This window comes from Cynocephalus volans, chromosome 6 (assembly GCF_027409185.1).
Source record: "Cynocephalus volans isolate mCynVol1 chromosome 6, mCynVol1.pri, whole genome shotgun sequence".
NCBI classification, from domain to species: domain Eukaryota; kingdom Metazoa; phylum Chordata; class Mammalia; order Dermoptera; family Cynocephalidae; genus Cynocephalus; species Cynocephalus volans.
In genome coordinates, this window is record NC_084465.1 from 159222958 (window position 1) to 159239119 (window position 16162).

Sequence of the window (16162 nt, forward strand, 5' to 3'; positions counted from 1 at the left end):
CTGGGACTCTTATTGCTGTCCCAAGAAGTGAACTTGGTCCTGCATTCTGGTTCAGGCTCCAGCAACACAAATGAGAACGCGCTAATGGGAACAGCTGGCAGAGGTACAGAAGAAAACGATAAAACCAAAACCCAGTGAGCCATTGCTGGCTGCGAGGGTGCTGCTTTGCCTTCCCTCACGGGTCTCCATTTCTTGGGTTTGCACAATGTGAGGCTAGGGGCTTCCTGCGGTGGGCGCCAGAGATGAAAAGGCAGGCATGTGACGAAGGGGCAGTGAGGGGTTGGAGAGGTTTGCCCAAGGCCACCTATTTTACAATCTGGGAAACTGAGGCTCAGGCGGGCTAAATGACCTCCCTAGTTAGGGTCAAACTGCCAGGCCACTGCCCCCTTTTGCAGATGCGGGACTGAGGACCCCGAGAGGGGGGTGCCCCACCCAAGTCACACCGTTGAGTCCGACCTTTCCCCTGGATTGGGGGAGTGTCACTGTCCCTGCACGGCCTCCTTAGCTGATCCCTGTGGGCTGCTGGACGCCCACCAGCCTTTGGTCCCAGGCCTGGCCCTGTATTCCCCACAGCCTGGGCTGCTACATGACTTTGGGTAAGTCACGTCCGCTCCAGGAGTCTGTTTTCTCTTCCTGGGGGTGGGGCGCCGCGGCACGGGCGGGGTGGCGGACTAGGCCCTGCAGGACCGGGGCCACCTGGATCCCCGCCCGGCTACCAGGATGGGTGTGGCCCGGCGGGGCGGGCCCAGGGAGGCGCGCGTCGGCTTCTCGGGAGGCGGTGCTGGCAGCTGGCCGTGAGTGGGCGGCGGGGCCCGAGTCAGAGGAGCGCTTTAACGCCCTCCCGGGACGTAGCCTACGCCGGCTGGGGCGCGGCCCGGTGACGGACGGAACCCAGGGCTCCTCGCTTCGCGTCCGGCGCTGGCGGGGGCGGGACTCGCGTGGCGCCGTAGCCGACGCCCGCAGGGACTAGGTAGCGTAGGAAAGGGCGGGGCTCGGGGCTCCCGGCGCGACCGCCGCGGAAGACGGCGAGGGGGCGGGGCTCGGGAGGGGCGGGGCCCAGCGAGGAGGGGCGGGGCTCGGGATCCTCGGGCGCCGCGGCCGGCGGCGGGGGCGGGGCCTAGCGGAAAGGGGCGGGCCGAGCCCAGCCCGCGGTCACCGGTCACCGGAGCCGGTGGGCCGGGCGGCGGACGGAGGGGCAGACGGCGGGGCGGCGCCGCGTCTGTCGCCATGACAGGTGGGCGCGGGGCCGAGCCGGGTGGCCGGGTGCTGGCGCGCGTCCTGCCTGTCCAGCCCGGGTCGGGCGCACCAGGCCCAGGGTCCCGCTGCTCGCGTGTGGCCCGCGGGCCGCGTCCCGGCGGTGGGGACAGATGACCTTGGCCCGTCAGATGTCGCTGGTGGTGCGGGTGCAGCCGCGCGCGGTGGCGGGAGTCCCTGGGGTCTCTGCGGGCGGGGCATGGGTGCCGGGGCGGCGCCGGGCGCGGTGGGCGGGGCGCCGGGTGGGGACCCGGGGAGGGCCGCAGGGCAGGAGGCTCGGCCGGTGCGCGCCCGGGGTTGGGGCGGTGGGCAGGGTGGGACTGGGTGTGAGAGGGCAGGAGGTAGGAGAAGCGACACCAGCGAGTATTCACGGCGTCCTGCTGTGATTCTCGCGCGATGTACAACGCTCCATCCTCACCACCACCTCCGAGGACGCGGGACAGGCGATGCAGTCCTGGACAGCGTGTAGTACCCGTGGGACTCTGCAGCGCCTCCCCACTCCCCGGGGACCCACGGATCCCGGCTGCTCCCCTTCCCCCAACAGACCTAGAGGAATGAGACAAAGACTGGACCTCCTAAGGCTGTGTGCTCCACATTGGGTGCCCCCAGCCCAGCCATCCCCTCCACCCCCCAGCCCAGGGCCTCTTCAGCCTGGAACCTGCCCACCTCCCTCCTGATCCCAGCCAAGCAGGGTGACCCTGCTCTGTGGACCTTCCCCTGTTAGAGAAGCCCCATAAGGGTGATGTGCCAGTGAACCCCATGTCAGTGAGGTTGGGGAATGTGGGGACTCCCAGAAGCCACACCTCATTCCTGAGGGTCTCACTCTTCTGCCTTGTGGGGCAGAAGTCACCCAGGGGTGGTCCAGAGCATCAGGGTGGCCCCAGAAATCTCCAGTCAAGCTCCCTGGAGTCTTGGCCTGGGTCCTGCACAACAGTTGTGCACACAAGTTCTCTTGGGCTGGAAACTGGTGACTTCGAGGACACCATGTCAGAAGAGACCTCGGCTGCCACCCGCTCCCTCCAAACACTTACTTGTGGCTGCTGTTTCTGAGCACCTACTGTGCACTGGGCCCTGAATTGGGTGCTTCCTGCCCAGAATGACCATATGGGGACTTGGAATATCCTATCTGTGTTTGGATGAGGAAACAAAGACTCAGATTGGGCAGATGCACCAGGCCACTTGGCCAGTCTCTTAGACAAAAGCGCTGGCCCTCGTGCCTATATCTGCACCCTGCCCAGGCCTCCGATTCCCCACCTCTTTTAGTAAGTTCATCAGGATGTGAGGGCTTCCAGGGAGGCCTGTCCCAGGGGCTGGATGTGGGTGAAGCCTGAGGCAGCACACCCCTGGCCTCACCGTCCAGTGGAGGAGCAGGCAGTCAGGGAAAGCTTCCTGCAGGAGGGGACCCTGGAGCTGGGAGACCACAGCTCAGGCAGGGGCCTCTTAAGGCCCTGTCTGTAGAGCCTTATCTTTAGGAGAGAATGGAAACAGTACACCCTTTCCACGTGCTTTCTCTACTTGCTGGGCCTTTAGATGCCCCTCATTGCCCTTCATTTTCAGGAAAGGGAACTGAGGCCCAGAGAGCCTAGGCATGGGAAGGCCAGATGGGTAGCCCTGCGAGGCTGCAGAACCATAGTCCTGGGCTCACCATTCCCCTGCACCAACTGGGGGCCTGCCTTGAGCCACCCCTCACTGTGAGAGCATGTGTAAGCCGATGCCTACAGAACATGGAGGATGGGTCTGTGTGGGGCAGGGGCTTGACAGGTTACCTGCCTTGTGGTGTGCTGTGGCATGAGTGATCTTAGCAAGGCTGGGTGCCAGCACAAGAGGAGCTTCTGCAAGAGATTGGGAGGGGAGACTGGTGCTCAAGTGTGTAGACCCTGGTGGCGCATGGCCGGAGGAATTCAGGATATCCTCTTGGGGGAAAGACAGTGAGCTGAGCTTGAATTAACCAGGTGGAAACCACAGAAATGGGAATTATCAGGCCAGGTTGGGGTCCACGGCAGTATGGCACGGTTGGGGGCTGCCAGGCAGGAAGCCTCAGGGGTCTGAGGGTGTGAGGCTCTCACAGGGCCTTGAATGCCAGGCTGAGGGCTTGGGTCTGGGCTGTGAAGGAGGTTCAGGTTGGGAGTCTGTGGTCCTGGGGCCAGCTGGGTGGGAAGGGAGGGACGTGGGCTTGGCTAAGGTGTGGGGGTTTCAGCCAGAGCAATCCATCTTCCTTTATCCTGTGATAACAGTTCTGGGACTTGTTTATCAGGACATGGCACTGATGCGGTTTCCTTTTTTGTGACTTTGTGCTTCCGAGTGGCCACCTGTGCGTGGTTTGTGTGCACAGCTCACAAGCAACCACAGGAAGCCCGGAGCAGCACAGCCTGGCCTCAGCCCCTGTGTTGTGCTGCCTGTGCTAGGTGACTCATGGCTCTTGGGCAGCAGAGGCCACGCCTGGCTAGGAGCTCGCTGGGTGGGAGGAGGCCACTATACGGTGCTGGCCACCATCCACCAACAGCCCTCACCCTTGAGCCTTGGACCTATGTCCATTCATTCCAGAACTCTTTAGTGAGTGTCTGCTATGTGCCTGGCCCTATGCACACAGCACAGTGCATACGTGGGAGGCAGCGATGGACAGGACAGTCTGACCTGCCCTTGGTCTGGCAGGGAGCAGACTGATGCAGCTGATTACAGAGTGAATTAGCATGCTAATTAGAGGGGCAGAAAGTCTGGATGTCAGGAGGTAGCTCCCAATGCTGCTGTGCCTGAGTCCTGACCTCAGATCCGTTACTTCTTAGCTGGCTGCAGTCTTGGGCAGGTATCTTATCTTCTCGCTGTGCCTCAGTTTCCCTGTCTGAAAGTGGGGATGATGGTCCTGCTCACAGAGCTGTCGGAAATATGAAGCTTATGAATAAGTATAGAGCCCACAGAATGCCTGGCACATGGATTGCCCTATCAACTTCAGCCAGTATTCATTTTAACTCTCTAATTAGAGAGGCTGCAGGGGCTGGAACCAGACTGCCCAGGTGGGCCTGGCCATGTGGCCTCAGCAGCTCATTGGATGTCCCTATGCTCAGCTTCCTCACCATGATGGGAGCTGCTGACAAGCCATCTTCCACACAGGCTGCTGGGGACTCTGCAGCTGAGGGCTTTGCCAGTATTCCCCGCCCCCAGCTGCCTCCCCATGCAGCCCATGGTGAATGGCCGGGGGCCTCACTGTGGATGTGGTGGGGGGCAGCAGCTAATTCCACAGAGCATAGCTGCTGCCAGGGTTGGAGAATCCAGAAACTACAAGTCCATGTTCTGGGGGAAGAAAGACCAGCCAGGAGGAAGTGGCGACTGAAAAGAGATATGAGGAAGACAGTCGGTTGAGTCCATGCCCTAAGGATGAAACCAGAGGGGGGCCCCACTTCCCTTAACATGATGACCTTATTTTTTTAAAAGTCAACTTTGCTGAGGTATAATTCACTCCCAAGCAAATGCACTCGTTTTTAGTGAATGGTTTGATTAGTTTTGACAAAGATCTATAACCACGTAACTACCATCCCAGGCAGAATCAAGACAGAGCATTTCTATCACTCCGGAAAGTTCCTTTGTGCTCCTCTCAGGTAATCCCACCTCAACCCAGGGGTTGTTTCTGTGACCCCATATTTTCTTTAAAATTTTAACAGTGGAATTTTCCATATAGGATTTCTTTTTAATTAATAAACCTTATTTTTTGGAGCAGTTTTGATTTACAGAAAATTGAGCAGATAGTACAGAGGGGCCCAGGTACTCCCCCACCCTAGAGGCTCCCCTATTGTTAGCATCTTAGGTTGGTCTGCAGCATTTGTTATAACTGAGAAACCAATATTGATACATTATTATTAACTAAAGTCCATAGTTTACATTATGGTTCACTTCTTGTGTTGTACATTCTATGGGTTTTGATAAATGCATAATGTCATGTATGCACCATTATAGTATCATGCAGAGTATTTTCACTGCCCTAAAAATCCCCTGCGCCCCACTTATTCATCCCTCTCTCCTCCTACTCCCTGGCAACCACTGATCTGTTTATTGTCTTCGTGGTTTTGCCTTTTCTGGAATGTTATGTAGCTGGAATCATACAGTGTGTGGCCTTTTCAGACTGGCTTCTTTCACTTAGTAATATGCATTTAGGGTTCCTCCATGTCTTTTCATGGCTTGATAGCTCATTTCTTTTTAGCACTGAACAATATTCATTGTATGGATGAGCCATACAAGCATATTATTTATTCATTTACCTTTTCTTTTGTAGTAAAATATACAGAACATACAATTTACCCTTTTAGCCATTTCAGTGGCATTAAGTCCATTCACAATGTTGTCCAACCTTCACCACTATCAATTTCCAGAACTTTTTCCATCATCCCAAACAGAAACTCTATACCCATTAAACAGTAACTCCTCTGTCCACCTCTGACTCAAGCTCCTGATAACCTCTCCTCTACTTGGTCTCTGTGAATTTGACTACTCTAAGTCCCTCATATAAGTGGAATCGTACAGTATCTGTCCCTGAGTGTCTGATTTATTACACTTAGCATAATGTCCTCAAAGTTCATCTGTATTGTAACATCCACGTATCAAAATTTCACTTTTTTGCAGGGAGGGAGGTGCAGCTGGCCAGTGCGGGGATCCAAACCCTTGACCTTGGTGTTACAACACCGCACTCTAACCAGCTGAGCTAACTGGCCAGCCCCAGGATTTCATTTCTTTATGGCTGAATAATATTTCATTGTATATATGTATATACCACATTTTGATAATTCATTTATCTGGTGATGAACATCTGGGTTATTTCCACCTTTTGGCTGTTTTGAATAACGTTTCTGTGAACACTGGTGTGTGAGTATCTGAGTCCCCGCTTTCACCTGTGTAGGGTATACACGAAGAAGTAGAATTGCTGGATCACGTAAGTCTATGTTTAAGTTTTTGAGGAAGTGCCAGACTGTTTTCCACAATGGCTGCCCCGTTTTACATTTCCTCCAGCATTGCACTAGAGTTCACATTTCTCTATATGCTCACCAACACTTGTTATTTTAATATATAGCGATCCTAATGAATGCGGGTGTTATCTCATTGTGGTTTTGATTTGCATTTCCCTAATGACTGGTGATATTGTGCTTCTGTTCATGTGCTTGTTGACCAATTGTATATCTTCTTTGGAGAAATGTGTATTCAACTTTTTTTTACCCATTTTTGAATTGGGTTGTTTGTATCTTTTGTTGTTGAGTTGTAGGAGTTATTTACATAGTCTGGATTTTAATTCCTTATGAGATATATGCTTCGCAAGTATTTTCTCCCATTTCTGTGAGTTGTCATTTCACTCTCATTTTTTACATTTCTATTTTCACTCAAAATAGGATTTAATTCTGTGCTCTCTTACTCTATCTCATTGGTTTACATGTCTGTTTTTATGCCAGTACTATACCGTTTTGATTACTGTAGTTTTTTAGTAAAATTTGAAATTAAGTGTGAATCCTCCAACTTTGTTCTTCTTTTTAAAGATTGTTTTGGCTATTCAAGTACCTTGAAATTTCATATGAATTTTAGGATGGGTTTTCTGTTACTTCAAAAAACACCATTGGGATTTTGATAGGGATTGCATTGAATCTGTACTGTAGATCACTTTGGATAGTATTGTTATTTATATCAATATTAAGTCTTCTGATCCATGCATATGGGATGACTTTCTTTTTTTCAGGTCTTTTATTTCTTTCAGCAATGTTTTGTAGTTTTCAGAGTAGAAATCTTTTACCGCCTTCATCAAATTTGTTCCTATTTTATTCTTTTCAGTGTTATTGTAAATGGAATTGCTTTCTTAATTTTTGGATTATTCATAGTTAGTGTATAGAAATGAAACCGATTTTTGCATGTTGATTTTGTATCTTGCAGTTTTACTGCATGCATCTATTAGCTCTAACAGTTTTTTTAAAAGAGAAAAGACTTTAGAGTTTTCTGTATATAAGATCATTGTCATCTGTGAACAGAAATAATTTTACTTCTTCCTTTCTATTTTGGATGCCTTTTATTTCCTTTTCTTGCTCAATTGCTCTTACTAGAACTTCCAATATATGTTAAATAGAAGTGGCAAAAGTGGGCATCCTTGTCTTATTGTTGATCTAGAGGAAAAGCTTTCAGTTTTTATCAGCACCGCACTCTCCCGAGTGAGCCACAGGCCGGCCCAAAGCTTTCAGTTTTTAGCCTTTGAGTATGATGTTTGCTGTGGGTTTTTCATGTATGGCTTTTATCATGTTGAGGTGGTTTTCTTCCATTCCTACTTTGTTGAGTGCTTTATCATGAAAGGGTGTTGAATCTTGTCAAATGCTTTTTCTGCATCAGTTGAAATGATCATGTACTTTTTCCCCTTCATTCTGTTAATGTGGTGTATTACATTGATTGATTTTTGCATGTCGAATCATCCTCGCATTCCAGGAATAAATCATTGCATAATCTTTAATGTGCTGCTGAATTGGGTTTGCTAGCATTTTGTTGAGGATGTTTGCATCATCATTTATAAGTGATATTGGTCTGTAGTTTACTTTCTTTGTAGTGTCTGTCTGGTTTTGGTGTAAGGTAATGCTGACCTCATGGAATTAGTTATGAAGGATTTCTTCCTCTTCCCTTTTTGGAAGGGTTTAAGAAGGATTGATGTTAGTTCTTCTTTAAATGTTTGGTGGAATTTGCCAGTGAAGCCATCGACCCTGAGCTTTTCTTTCCTGGGACATTTTTGATGACTGATATAATCTCCCTACTAATTATTGGTCTATTCAGATTTCCTGTTTCTTCATGATTCAGTTTGGTAGATTGTGTGTTTTTAGGAATTTAATAATCTCATCTAGGTTATCAAATTTGTTAGTGTATAAATGTTCTTTGTATTCTCTTATAATCCTTTTTATTTCTGTAAAATTGATAGTAATGTCCTCAATTCTATTAGTAGTTTGAGTTTTCATTCTTTTTTCTCTTTGTCAGTATAGCTAAAGATTTGTCAATTTTGTTGATCTTTTCAATGAATCGACTTTTGGTTTTGTTGGCTTTCTCTCTTTTTTTTATTCTCTATTTCATTTATTGTCACTCGAATCTTTATTATTTACTTCCTTCTGTTAGCTTTGGGTTTAGTTAGCTCTTTAGTGGCTCTAGTCTATTTTTTCATTTCTTCTTCTAGATTTAGTCTTCTTTTTCCAGTTCCTTAAGGTAAAATATAAGATTATTGATTTGAGATCTTCCTTTTTCTACAAAGCTGTAATTTTTTCTCTCAGCATTGCATTGCTGCATCCTTTAGTTTTTGGTGTTTGTTTGTTTTCATTTGTCTCGGGTATTTCCTAATTTCCCTTGTAATTTCTTCTTTAGCCCATTTGTTTAATTTTTACATATTTATGAATATTCTAGTTTTCCTTCTATTATGGATTTCTAGCTTTGTTCCATCTGGTCAGAAAAGATTCTTTGTATGATTTCGGTCTTTTAAAATATAATTAAGACTTATTTTTTGGCCAGTCTTGTTTTGTGGTCTATCTTGAGGAATGTTCCATGTGCATTTGAGAAAAATGCATAGTCTCTTTTGTTGGGTGGAGTGTTCTATATATGTCTATTAGATATAATTGGTGTGTGGTTTTGTTCCAGTCCAATATTTTCTTATTTATCTTCTCTGTGTTTCTATCTATTATTAAAAGTGGTGTATGAAGTCTCCAACTATTATTGTAGGGATGTCTATTTTTCCCTTCAATTCTGCCAATGTTTGCTTTATATATTTTGGGGCTCTGATATTTGGTGCATATATGTTTATCATTTTATGTATTCTTAGTGAATTGACCATTTTATTAATGTACTTTTTTCTCTCTTGTAACAGTTTTTGACTTGAAGTCTATTTTGTTTGATATTATTTTAGCCACCTCAGCTCTCTTTTGGTTACTATTTGCGTGGGATATCTTTTTATATCCTTTCATTTTGAACCTTTTTGTGTCTTTAGATCTAAAGTTAATTTCTTGTAGACAGCATATAGTTGGATTATTTTTGAAAATCCATTCTGCCAATCTATGCCTTTTGATTGGAGAGGTTATCTATTTACATTTAAAGTGATTGCCGATGAGGAATGACTTATTTCTGCCATTTTGCTATTTGTTTTCTGTATGTCTCATAGCTTTCTTGACCCTCGTTTCCTCCATTGCTGCCTTCTTTTTGTTTAGTTGTTTTTGTCATAACACATTTTGATTCCTATAGTAGATTGAATGTCCTCCCAAACTCATTGAAGCTTCAATTATGTCCCCCAAGTTTTATGTATTAGAAACATTATAGAAATTGAAATGTGGGGCCTTGGGGAGGTGATTAGATTGTAGGACCATGTCGTAGTGAATGGATTAATAATGATGGTCAGGGTTCTGAGGGCTTTAAAAGAAGAGCACTTGAGAGGTTGGTCTCCCTCTGCCCTGCCATTTTCTGCTATATGAGACCCCTTAGTTACTGTTGCTACCACCAAGACCCTGACCAGATGTGTTCCCTGGACTTTGGACTTCCCAGCCTCAGAAACTGTAAGCAATAAATTTAATTTTCTTATAGATCACCCAATTCCAGGTATTTTGTTATAAACAACAGAAACAGACTAATACAATTCCCTTCTCATTCCCTTTTTTTGTATATTTTATAAACATTTTCTTTATGGTTACCATGGGGATTACATTTAACATCCTAAAGTTTTGATACCAACTAAAGAATTGATACCGACTTAACTTCAATTACATGCAAAAACTATACTCCTATAAAGCTCCACACCCCTTCTCCAGCCCCTGTGTAGCCCACAGGTATGTAGGGCAATGTACCTGTTCTGTGCCCATGGGGATCCTGTGCCCTCATACTTGCCTACCTCCACTTCACCCCTCAGCTTTAAAGGCCTTTTCTTCTAAGGAATGTTTTAGTGAGAATAGGGTGCGACAATGATGCTTTAGTAGTGATTCTGAAGGAAAAGACAAAGGAAAAAGCATTTCCAGCTCCCTGGGAGGGCTCGCTGGCTTGCCGTTGGAGAAAGCTTCTTAAGGCCTTGCAGAGATGCTCTGTCCCGTGATGATGCCGGCGCAGGCCACACCGAGCCCTGTGTCCCTGCATCTGCACCGCTGAGCAGAGTTGCAGAGCCCACATTTGGGCCTCCTCTGCAGTCTGTGCCTCCCCAGGCCCCAGCTATTTCCAGGTGGCCCCGTGGGCAGCCCCATGGAAAGCCAATTCTTAACTCCTCTGAGTTTATTTTCTGTGATAAGCTCCTGGGCATAGAAGAAGGGCCTGAGGTTGTGGCCCTTTCTGGCTGTTTCTCAGCACATCTGAGTGGGTTCTTATTGCACCCGCCCATTTCCATCTTCTGCTGGGGTGGGTGGGCTGGGGGGGCAGCTCTGGGCTGGGTGCGATGTCTACCACATACATGGGCTGAGATGTCTGTGATTCTTGGTTGGCACTGAGACTGCTGTCTCTGGTCCCTCTTGGGCTGTGATGGCACATGCCCTATGCTTTCACTTTGTTTCAGATCAGACCTACTCTGACCGTCTAGTGCAGGACACACCCTTCCTGACAGGCCATGGGCGCCTGAGCGAGCAGCAGGTGGACAGGATCATTCTCCAGCTGAACCGCTACTACCCACAGATCCTCACCAACAAGGAGGCGGAAAAGGTGCTGAGGAGGTGAGGGTGGGGTTGTGTGGGAAGCCTCTTAATTTCCCCCCCTTTCTGGAGTGGGAGAAGCCACCAACTGCCTTGGGTCAGCTTCTGATGGAATAATGTTCCAGGTGTGTCAGCACAGCTTGGAGGTGCCACACCTGGGCCTGGGCACCTAGGCTGCCCAAGCTCAAATCTGTCTCTCTGGAATGACCCAAAATGGGCCCAGAACATCAGCTGTTTGTGCCTCAGTCTGTCCATATGTTATCAGGCCTGCTGACGCCTTCTAGAGTTTCTGGGAGGGTTATAGGAGACAACATGTGACAACACAAAATGGCACATGACAGTACAAGACAGGAGGAGGGGGTGGAGCAGAGGGAGGGCAGAGGCAGGAGGCGAGTCCTCATGCCACAGTGAGGCTGGTCCCGCTGGGAATCTCAGGTTTCCCATCTGTGAAATGTATGGTGAGAGCCCCACGCTCACAGGCTGTGGTGACGACTGGCCCACCTGAACCAGGTAAACAGCTGCCCAAGTGCTTTCCTCCCTGGACTGTCCTTGGTTTCTCATCGCAGCCCTGCATGTAGCCATAGTCACTGCCCCATTCTACAGAGAAGGCTGCTGGGGCTCAAGAGCCAGTCACTTGCTCAGGGTTGCCCATCTCAGGACAGTCAGGCCATGTCTTGAGCCCATGGGGAGGTGCCCAGGGCGATGGCTGTTGCTGTGTCACAGGGCTCTGGCCTCTCAGAGCTGCTGACTTGGCCATGCCACACTAGCTCTGCTGGAGATGGCATTTAAGATGCAGTTCCTGGGCTCTGTCCCAAGATGTCTAGTTCAGCCCAATCCCCCAGCACTGGGTGACCCTCAGGGGTGCTTCAGGTTTTGGGGTCACTGGATGAGATAGTTGGGCATGCATTGCCTACCCCACCCACTCCTGCCAGCTCTGGTCACCAAGACTGGAGTGGCCGAGCAGTGTGCCAGAGACCTGCTAGGCCTTTGGGGCCCAGGTCCTGCCCAGCCACTATCCCCTTAAGTGACACTGAGTAAATTCCTTCTCCTCTTAGAGCTGCAGTTTACTCACTTGGTGTGGGGCTCAGTGCCACCTGCAGGGCTGTCCTGGGGTTGGGCCAATCCTGGGACAGACGAGGTTGGGTTCCACAATAGAACAGGAGTCAACACAGGTCCTACTACTGGCTCAGACATCTCTTACGTTATGAAAGTAACACAGCAATTTAAAAAGTTATGAGCTTGGCCGGCCCGTGGCTCACTCGGTAGAGTGCGGTGTTGATAACACCAAGGCCCCGGGTTCAGATCCCATATACGGATGGCCGGTTCGCTCACTGGCGTGGTGCTGACAACACCAAGTCAAGGGTTAAGATCCCCTTACCGGTCATCTTTAAAAAAAAAAAAAAAAAAAAAAAAAGTTATGAGCTCAAATTCATCTCATCATTGTAATTAGAAGTCTAATGCATGTTCATTTTTTAAAATTTTGAAAAGCTTCAGACATTTATGCAAGAAAGGGGAGGCCTCCATGTGCACACTCCTTTCCGCAGGCACCTGTGGAGCCTGCTGCCGTCTGCTTTCCCATGCAGTTTCCACGCCTTGTTCACTGCCACTCCCTGTAGCCATGTAGAACGGTATGCCGCCACCAGGTGGCAGCATGAGGCCACAGTCTGCTGGTCGTGGGGGGTCAATGCCAAGTGCCCTGTCCACGACCTTTAGAACCACATGTTTCTTTGTCAAACACATCAAAAGAGGCCATTCCTATCTCCACTTATTTTTTAAGTACTTGAATCACGGTCGTGCAGACTGCAGCACAGTGGGAGCTCTCACTCACTCCCTCATCTTGTGAATTCCCTGCCATGTGGGTTTGTTATTCCCCTTTATAAATGAAGAAACCTAGTCTCAGAAGCGTGAAGTGACTTGCCAAGGTCACACAGGTAGCTACACTAAGTCCCAACGCCTGGAATGATGTCACCTGCCTTGTGCTTTCTTTGCGACCTCTCCCAGCCTCGATTTTCCACCTCCCACCCACAAGGAGTGTGAGGATTAGTGACAGTGCCTGTGACCATGGCTGTGCTGGGCACCAAAGGGGTGTAGGTAAGGGGTCGTGGCTGTCGCAGTTTCTGCCTTTCGGTGGGTTTCCTGATACCTGATGAGGGAGCTGCGTCTGGGGGTCCTGAGCCGGCACCCCACCCTGACCCACAGCGTCCCCCTCGGGCCTGACCTTCCCTTGCTGCCCTTGTGCCCTCAGTTCCGGAACCCCAAGGTATCCCTGCGCATGCGTCTGTGTGACCTCCTGAGCCACTTGCAGCGGAGCAGCGAGCGTGACTGCCGGGAGTTCTACCGAGCGCTGTACATCCATGCCCAGCCCCTGCACAGCAGTCTGCCCAGCCGCCACGCCCTGCGTGAGTCCACACCCCCACTGCCCACTGGTCCAGGGGGCCACCCAGGCCGGCTGTGATGGTGTGGAGATCTTCAGTGGTCACCTGAGTCTGCAGCCGCCCACGCCTGGGCATCTCCTCCCCTAAGCCCCTCTTTTCTAACCTCATTCACCGTGGGGATCCCTTCATTTCCGTGCAGGTGACAGCCTTGTTTCCACAGCTGCATGGTGCTCCTAGGAGGTCCCAGCCTGGAGTTTCCTAACCCCACAGCAGCCACTGAGGTTGTGTCCACCTTTCACTCTAGCGATCTGCACACGTGTGGGTGTTTCTGTGTGTGTCTTCGGGCAAAGTTGGCTGGTCAGAGGACCATGCCTTTCAGTTTAGAGGGTCCCATCCTCCAAGCAATGAGCACTTTGGCCCCAGGAGACTTGTGAGTCCCAAGGTTCTGGGGCTGCCAGGACCAGGAGGGCACAGTGAGGCTGGGATGGCAACTCTGATCCGAGGCCTCTGTGTTTGGGGCCCCAGGAGGAGGGGCTGCTATCCCTCAGTCCTCGGACCACAGGATGGAGCCAGAGGGACTGGGTGGCTCACCCCAAGCCACTCAGCTGGTACCCGGCCAGTGTCTCTGACTCCGAGGAGGCCTCAGCCTCACCAGGTGCAGTGAAGACGCTGGGCAGGGGAGGGATCAAGGGCAGGACCATTCCCCAGGGAGCCAGCAGGCCAGCAGGGAGGACTGATCTTCCCTCCCCAGCCATAGTGCTCCACACGGATCTTCCAAAATACAGATGGGGTCAAGCCACACCCTGCTGGAGGTAGATGCCCCCAGGGCCTGTCTACCAGGTTGGCTGGCTGGATAGGTCCCATGGAAAGTCTGGGGAGAAAGCCCTCTGCCCAGGTACGCCTGGTAAGGCAGCCACCACAGTGACACCAGTCAGGCTCTCGACAGTAGGTGTTCCTCCTGCATTGGTGCCTTGTGGCCACCAGGGAACAATGACCCCTTCCCACATCCAAGGCCTTGAAGTTACAGAACTGGACTAGAGGAGAAGACACAACTGTGCAGGGCTCCTCGAGGAGGGCTGTCTTCACGGTGCCATGGCCTGGTCTGGCCCAGCACCATGTGGTAGCTGTGTGGGTGCCCGGTGGCCCCAGTGGGCAGCAGTGGCCTTGGGTTCCCTGCAGTGGTGACTTCTACCTTGCTCTCTGGCCTGGCCCATGACTAACCATGCTCTGTGATTTTGTTTCCAGAGAACTCAGATTGCACAGAGCTAGACAGGAGCGGCGAGCTGAGTGACAGGGGTAACGCCTCCTCGCTGCCCTCCCCTCCCTCTCTCTCCTCCCTCCCCAGGGCTCCGTCTGTACCTCAGGGGGCTTCTCCACCCCAAGTCAAGCTCCATTCCTGGCTTTCTGTCGGTGGACAGCCCCCTGAGGGGCTTGCAGGGGGGCTCTTTAGGCAGCACCCCCACCTGGCGTCCCCATGCCCTGTGCAGCCCCTGGGCCTCAGGACCCTTACCTGCCCTGCAAGGCCCACGGGGCCCCTGTTCACGATTGTTTCTCCCCAGGACCCATGAGCTTCCTTGCCGGCCTGGGCCTGGCTGCAGGACTGGCCCTCCTCCTCTACTGCTGCCCTCCAGGTGGGTCAGGTGGGCCTCACGAGACCCTGAGCAGAGCAGGCGCCAACTCAGGGCTGCCTGCCCTCAGCCACCAAGCTGGGGCTGCCAGGACAGGGCCCCCAAACCCTGCACACATCGGGACCCCTTGGCCTCTCCGTGCCTCACTTTCCTCACCTGTGCAGAAGGACAGTGACAGCACCCACCTGGCAGGGCTCATGAGAAATAAGGTGTGGAGTCCCCAGCCCTTGGTGGCCCCAGCTGCTCCCTGCAGTCAGAGAATGATGACCCCTAAGGGGAGAAAGGGGACAGCATGGCTCTGGGGGTTAGAAACCCCTGTCATACCTGTGATCTTGAGCCACACTGTGACCTGGAGTTTTACCTGTGACCTGGGGTCATGTATGTGTCTTTGAGCACACATGTGACCTTGAGCCACACATGTGACCTTGAGCCACACTGTGACCCTGAGCCACACTGTGATCTTGAGCCATACATGTAACCTAGAGCCATGCAGTGACCTTGAGCCACATGTGGTTCTTGAGCAGGTTACCTCCCCCCGGTCCTTGGATCTCTGCCCAGTGTCACAGGCATGATGGGCAGGAGGTCCCTGAGGCCCCACTGGTGGGGGAGATTTGATGGGGGCAGCCTCTATCCTCGAGGCCCAGCTGGCCCACCTCCTTTTTTCAATGATGCCTGAGTTTGTCACATGCTGGGAAGGCCTGCTGGGAGTGGGGACAAGGCGCTTGTTCACACAACCCGGATGCAGCAGAACTAGGAGGCCCCTGGGTCACTCCGGTAGGAGCTGCAGGCTCCAGAGTCTGCCTTAATTCTTGTCTTTTCCACTCAAACACCAAGACTGTAAGTAGGAGGGAGTGACTGTACCAACTCCTGTCCTGCCGCAGCTCCCGCAGGGCCCAGCAAGACTGGAAGAATGGAGTTCACCTTCACCACTGGTTCTCGAATTTTCTCCTCCCCCTTTGTCTTCCAGACCCTAAGGGGCTGCCAGGGGCCCGGCGTGTCCTTGGCTTCTCGCCCATCATCGTTGACAGGCATGTCAGCCGTTATCTGCTGGCCTTCCTGGCAGATGACCTTGGGGGGCTCTGACGGACCCCAGACCCCAGGCCTCGCCCGCCGCTCAACCAAAGAGCCCAGCCCACCAGCCAAGGGGGCCCGCACTTCTTTTTCTATATGCTTTTTTTTTATTATTTATAATTTGTATAAGAAGCACATCACCTTTGCCTTACAAGGTGCTTAATTATATTAAATGTTCAAGTCTTCTCAA

The 16162-nt window shown here is 51.0% G+C and overlaps 2 protein-coding genes across 3 annotated transcripts in view; both read left to right on the forward strand.

The window, feature by feature from the left end:
• SUSD3 (sushi domain containing 3) overlaps nucleotides 1-798 on the forward strand; it is a 38332-nt gene extending 37534 nt beyond the window's left edge. Inside the window, exons 7-9 of the mRNA XM_063101161.1 lie at nucleotides 26-103; nucleotides 506-596; nucleotides 720-798. Of these exons, the coding sequence (XP_062957231.1) occupies nucleotides 26-103; nucleotides 506-596; nucleotides 720-798 (248 nt within the window). The remainder of the gene's footprint in view (nucleotides 1-25; nucleotides 104-505; nucleotides 597-719) is intronic.
• Nucleotides 799-1140: 342 nt separating this feature from the next.
• On the forward strand, nucleotides 1141-16162 carry CARD19 (caspase recruitment domain family member 19). Of its 2 annotated transcripts, XM_063100557.1 has the most exons (6): nucleotides 1141-1234; nucleotides 10766-10908; nucleotides 13144-13297; nucleotides 14519-14569; nucleotides 14833-14904; nucleotides 15869-16162. In XM_063100557.1, the coding sequence occupies exons 1-6, from the start codon at nucleotides 1228-1230 to the stop codon at nucleotides 15982-15984; spliced, it is 543 nt and encodes a 180-aa protein (XP_062956627.1). In that variant the 5' UTR covers nucleotides 1141-1227; the 3' UTR covers nucleotides 15985-16162. The 2 variants fall into 2 exon arrangements, with proteins under 2 accessions (XP_062956627.1, XP_062956628.1); XM_063100558.1 differs by lacking the exon at nucleotides 14519-14569.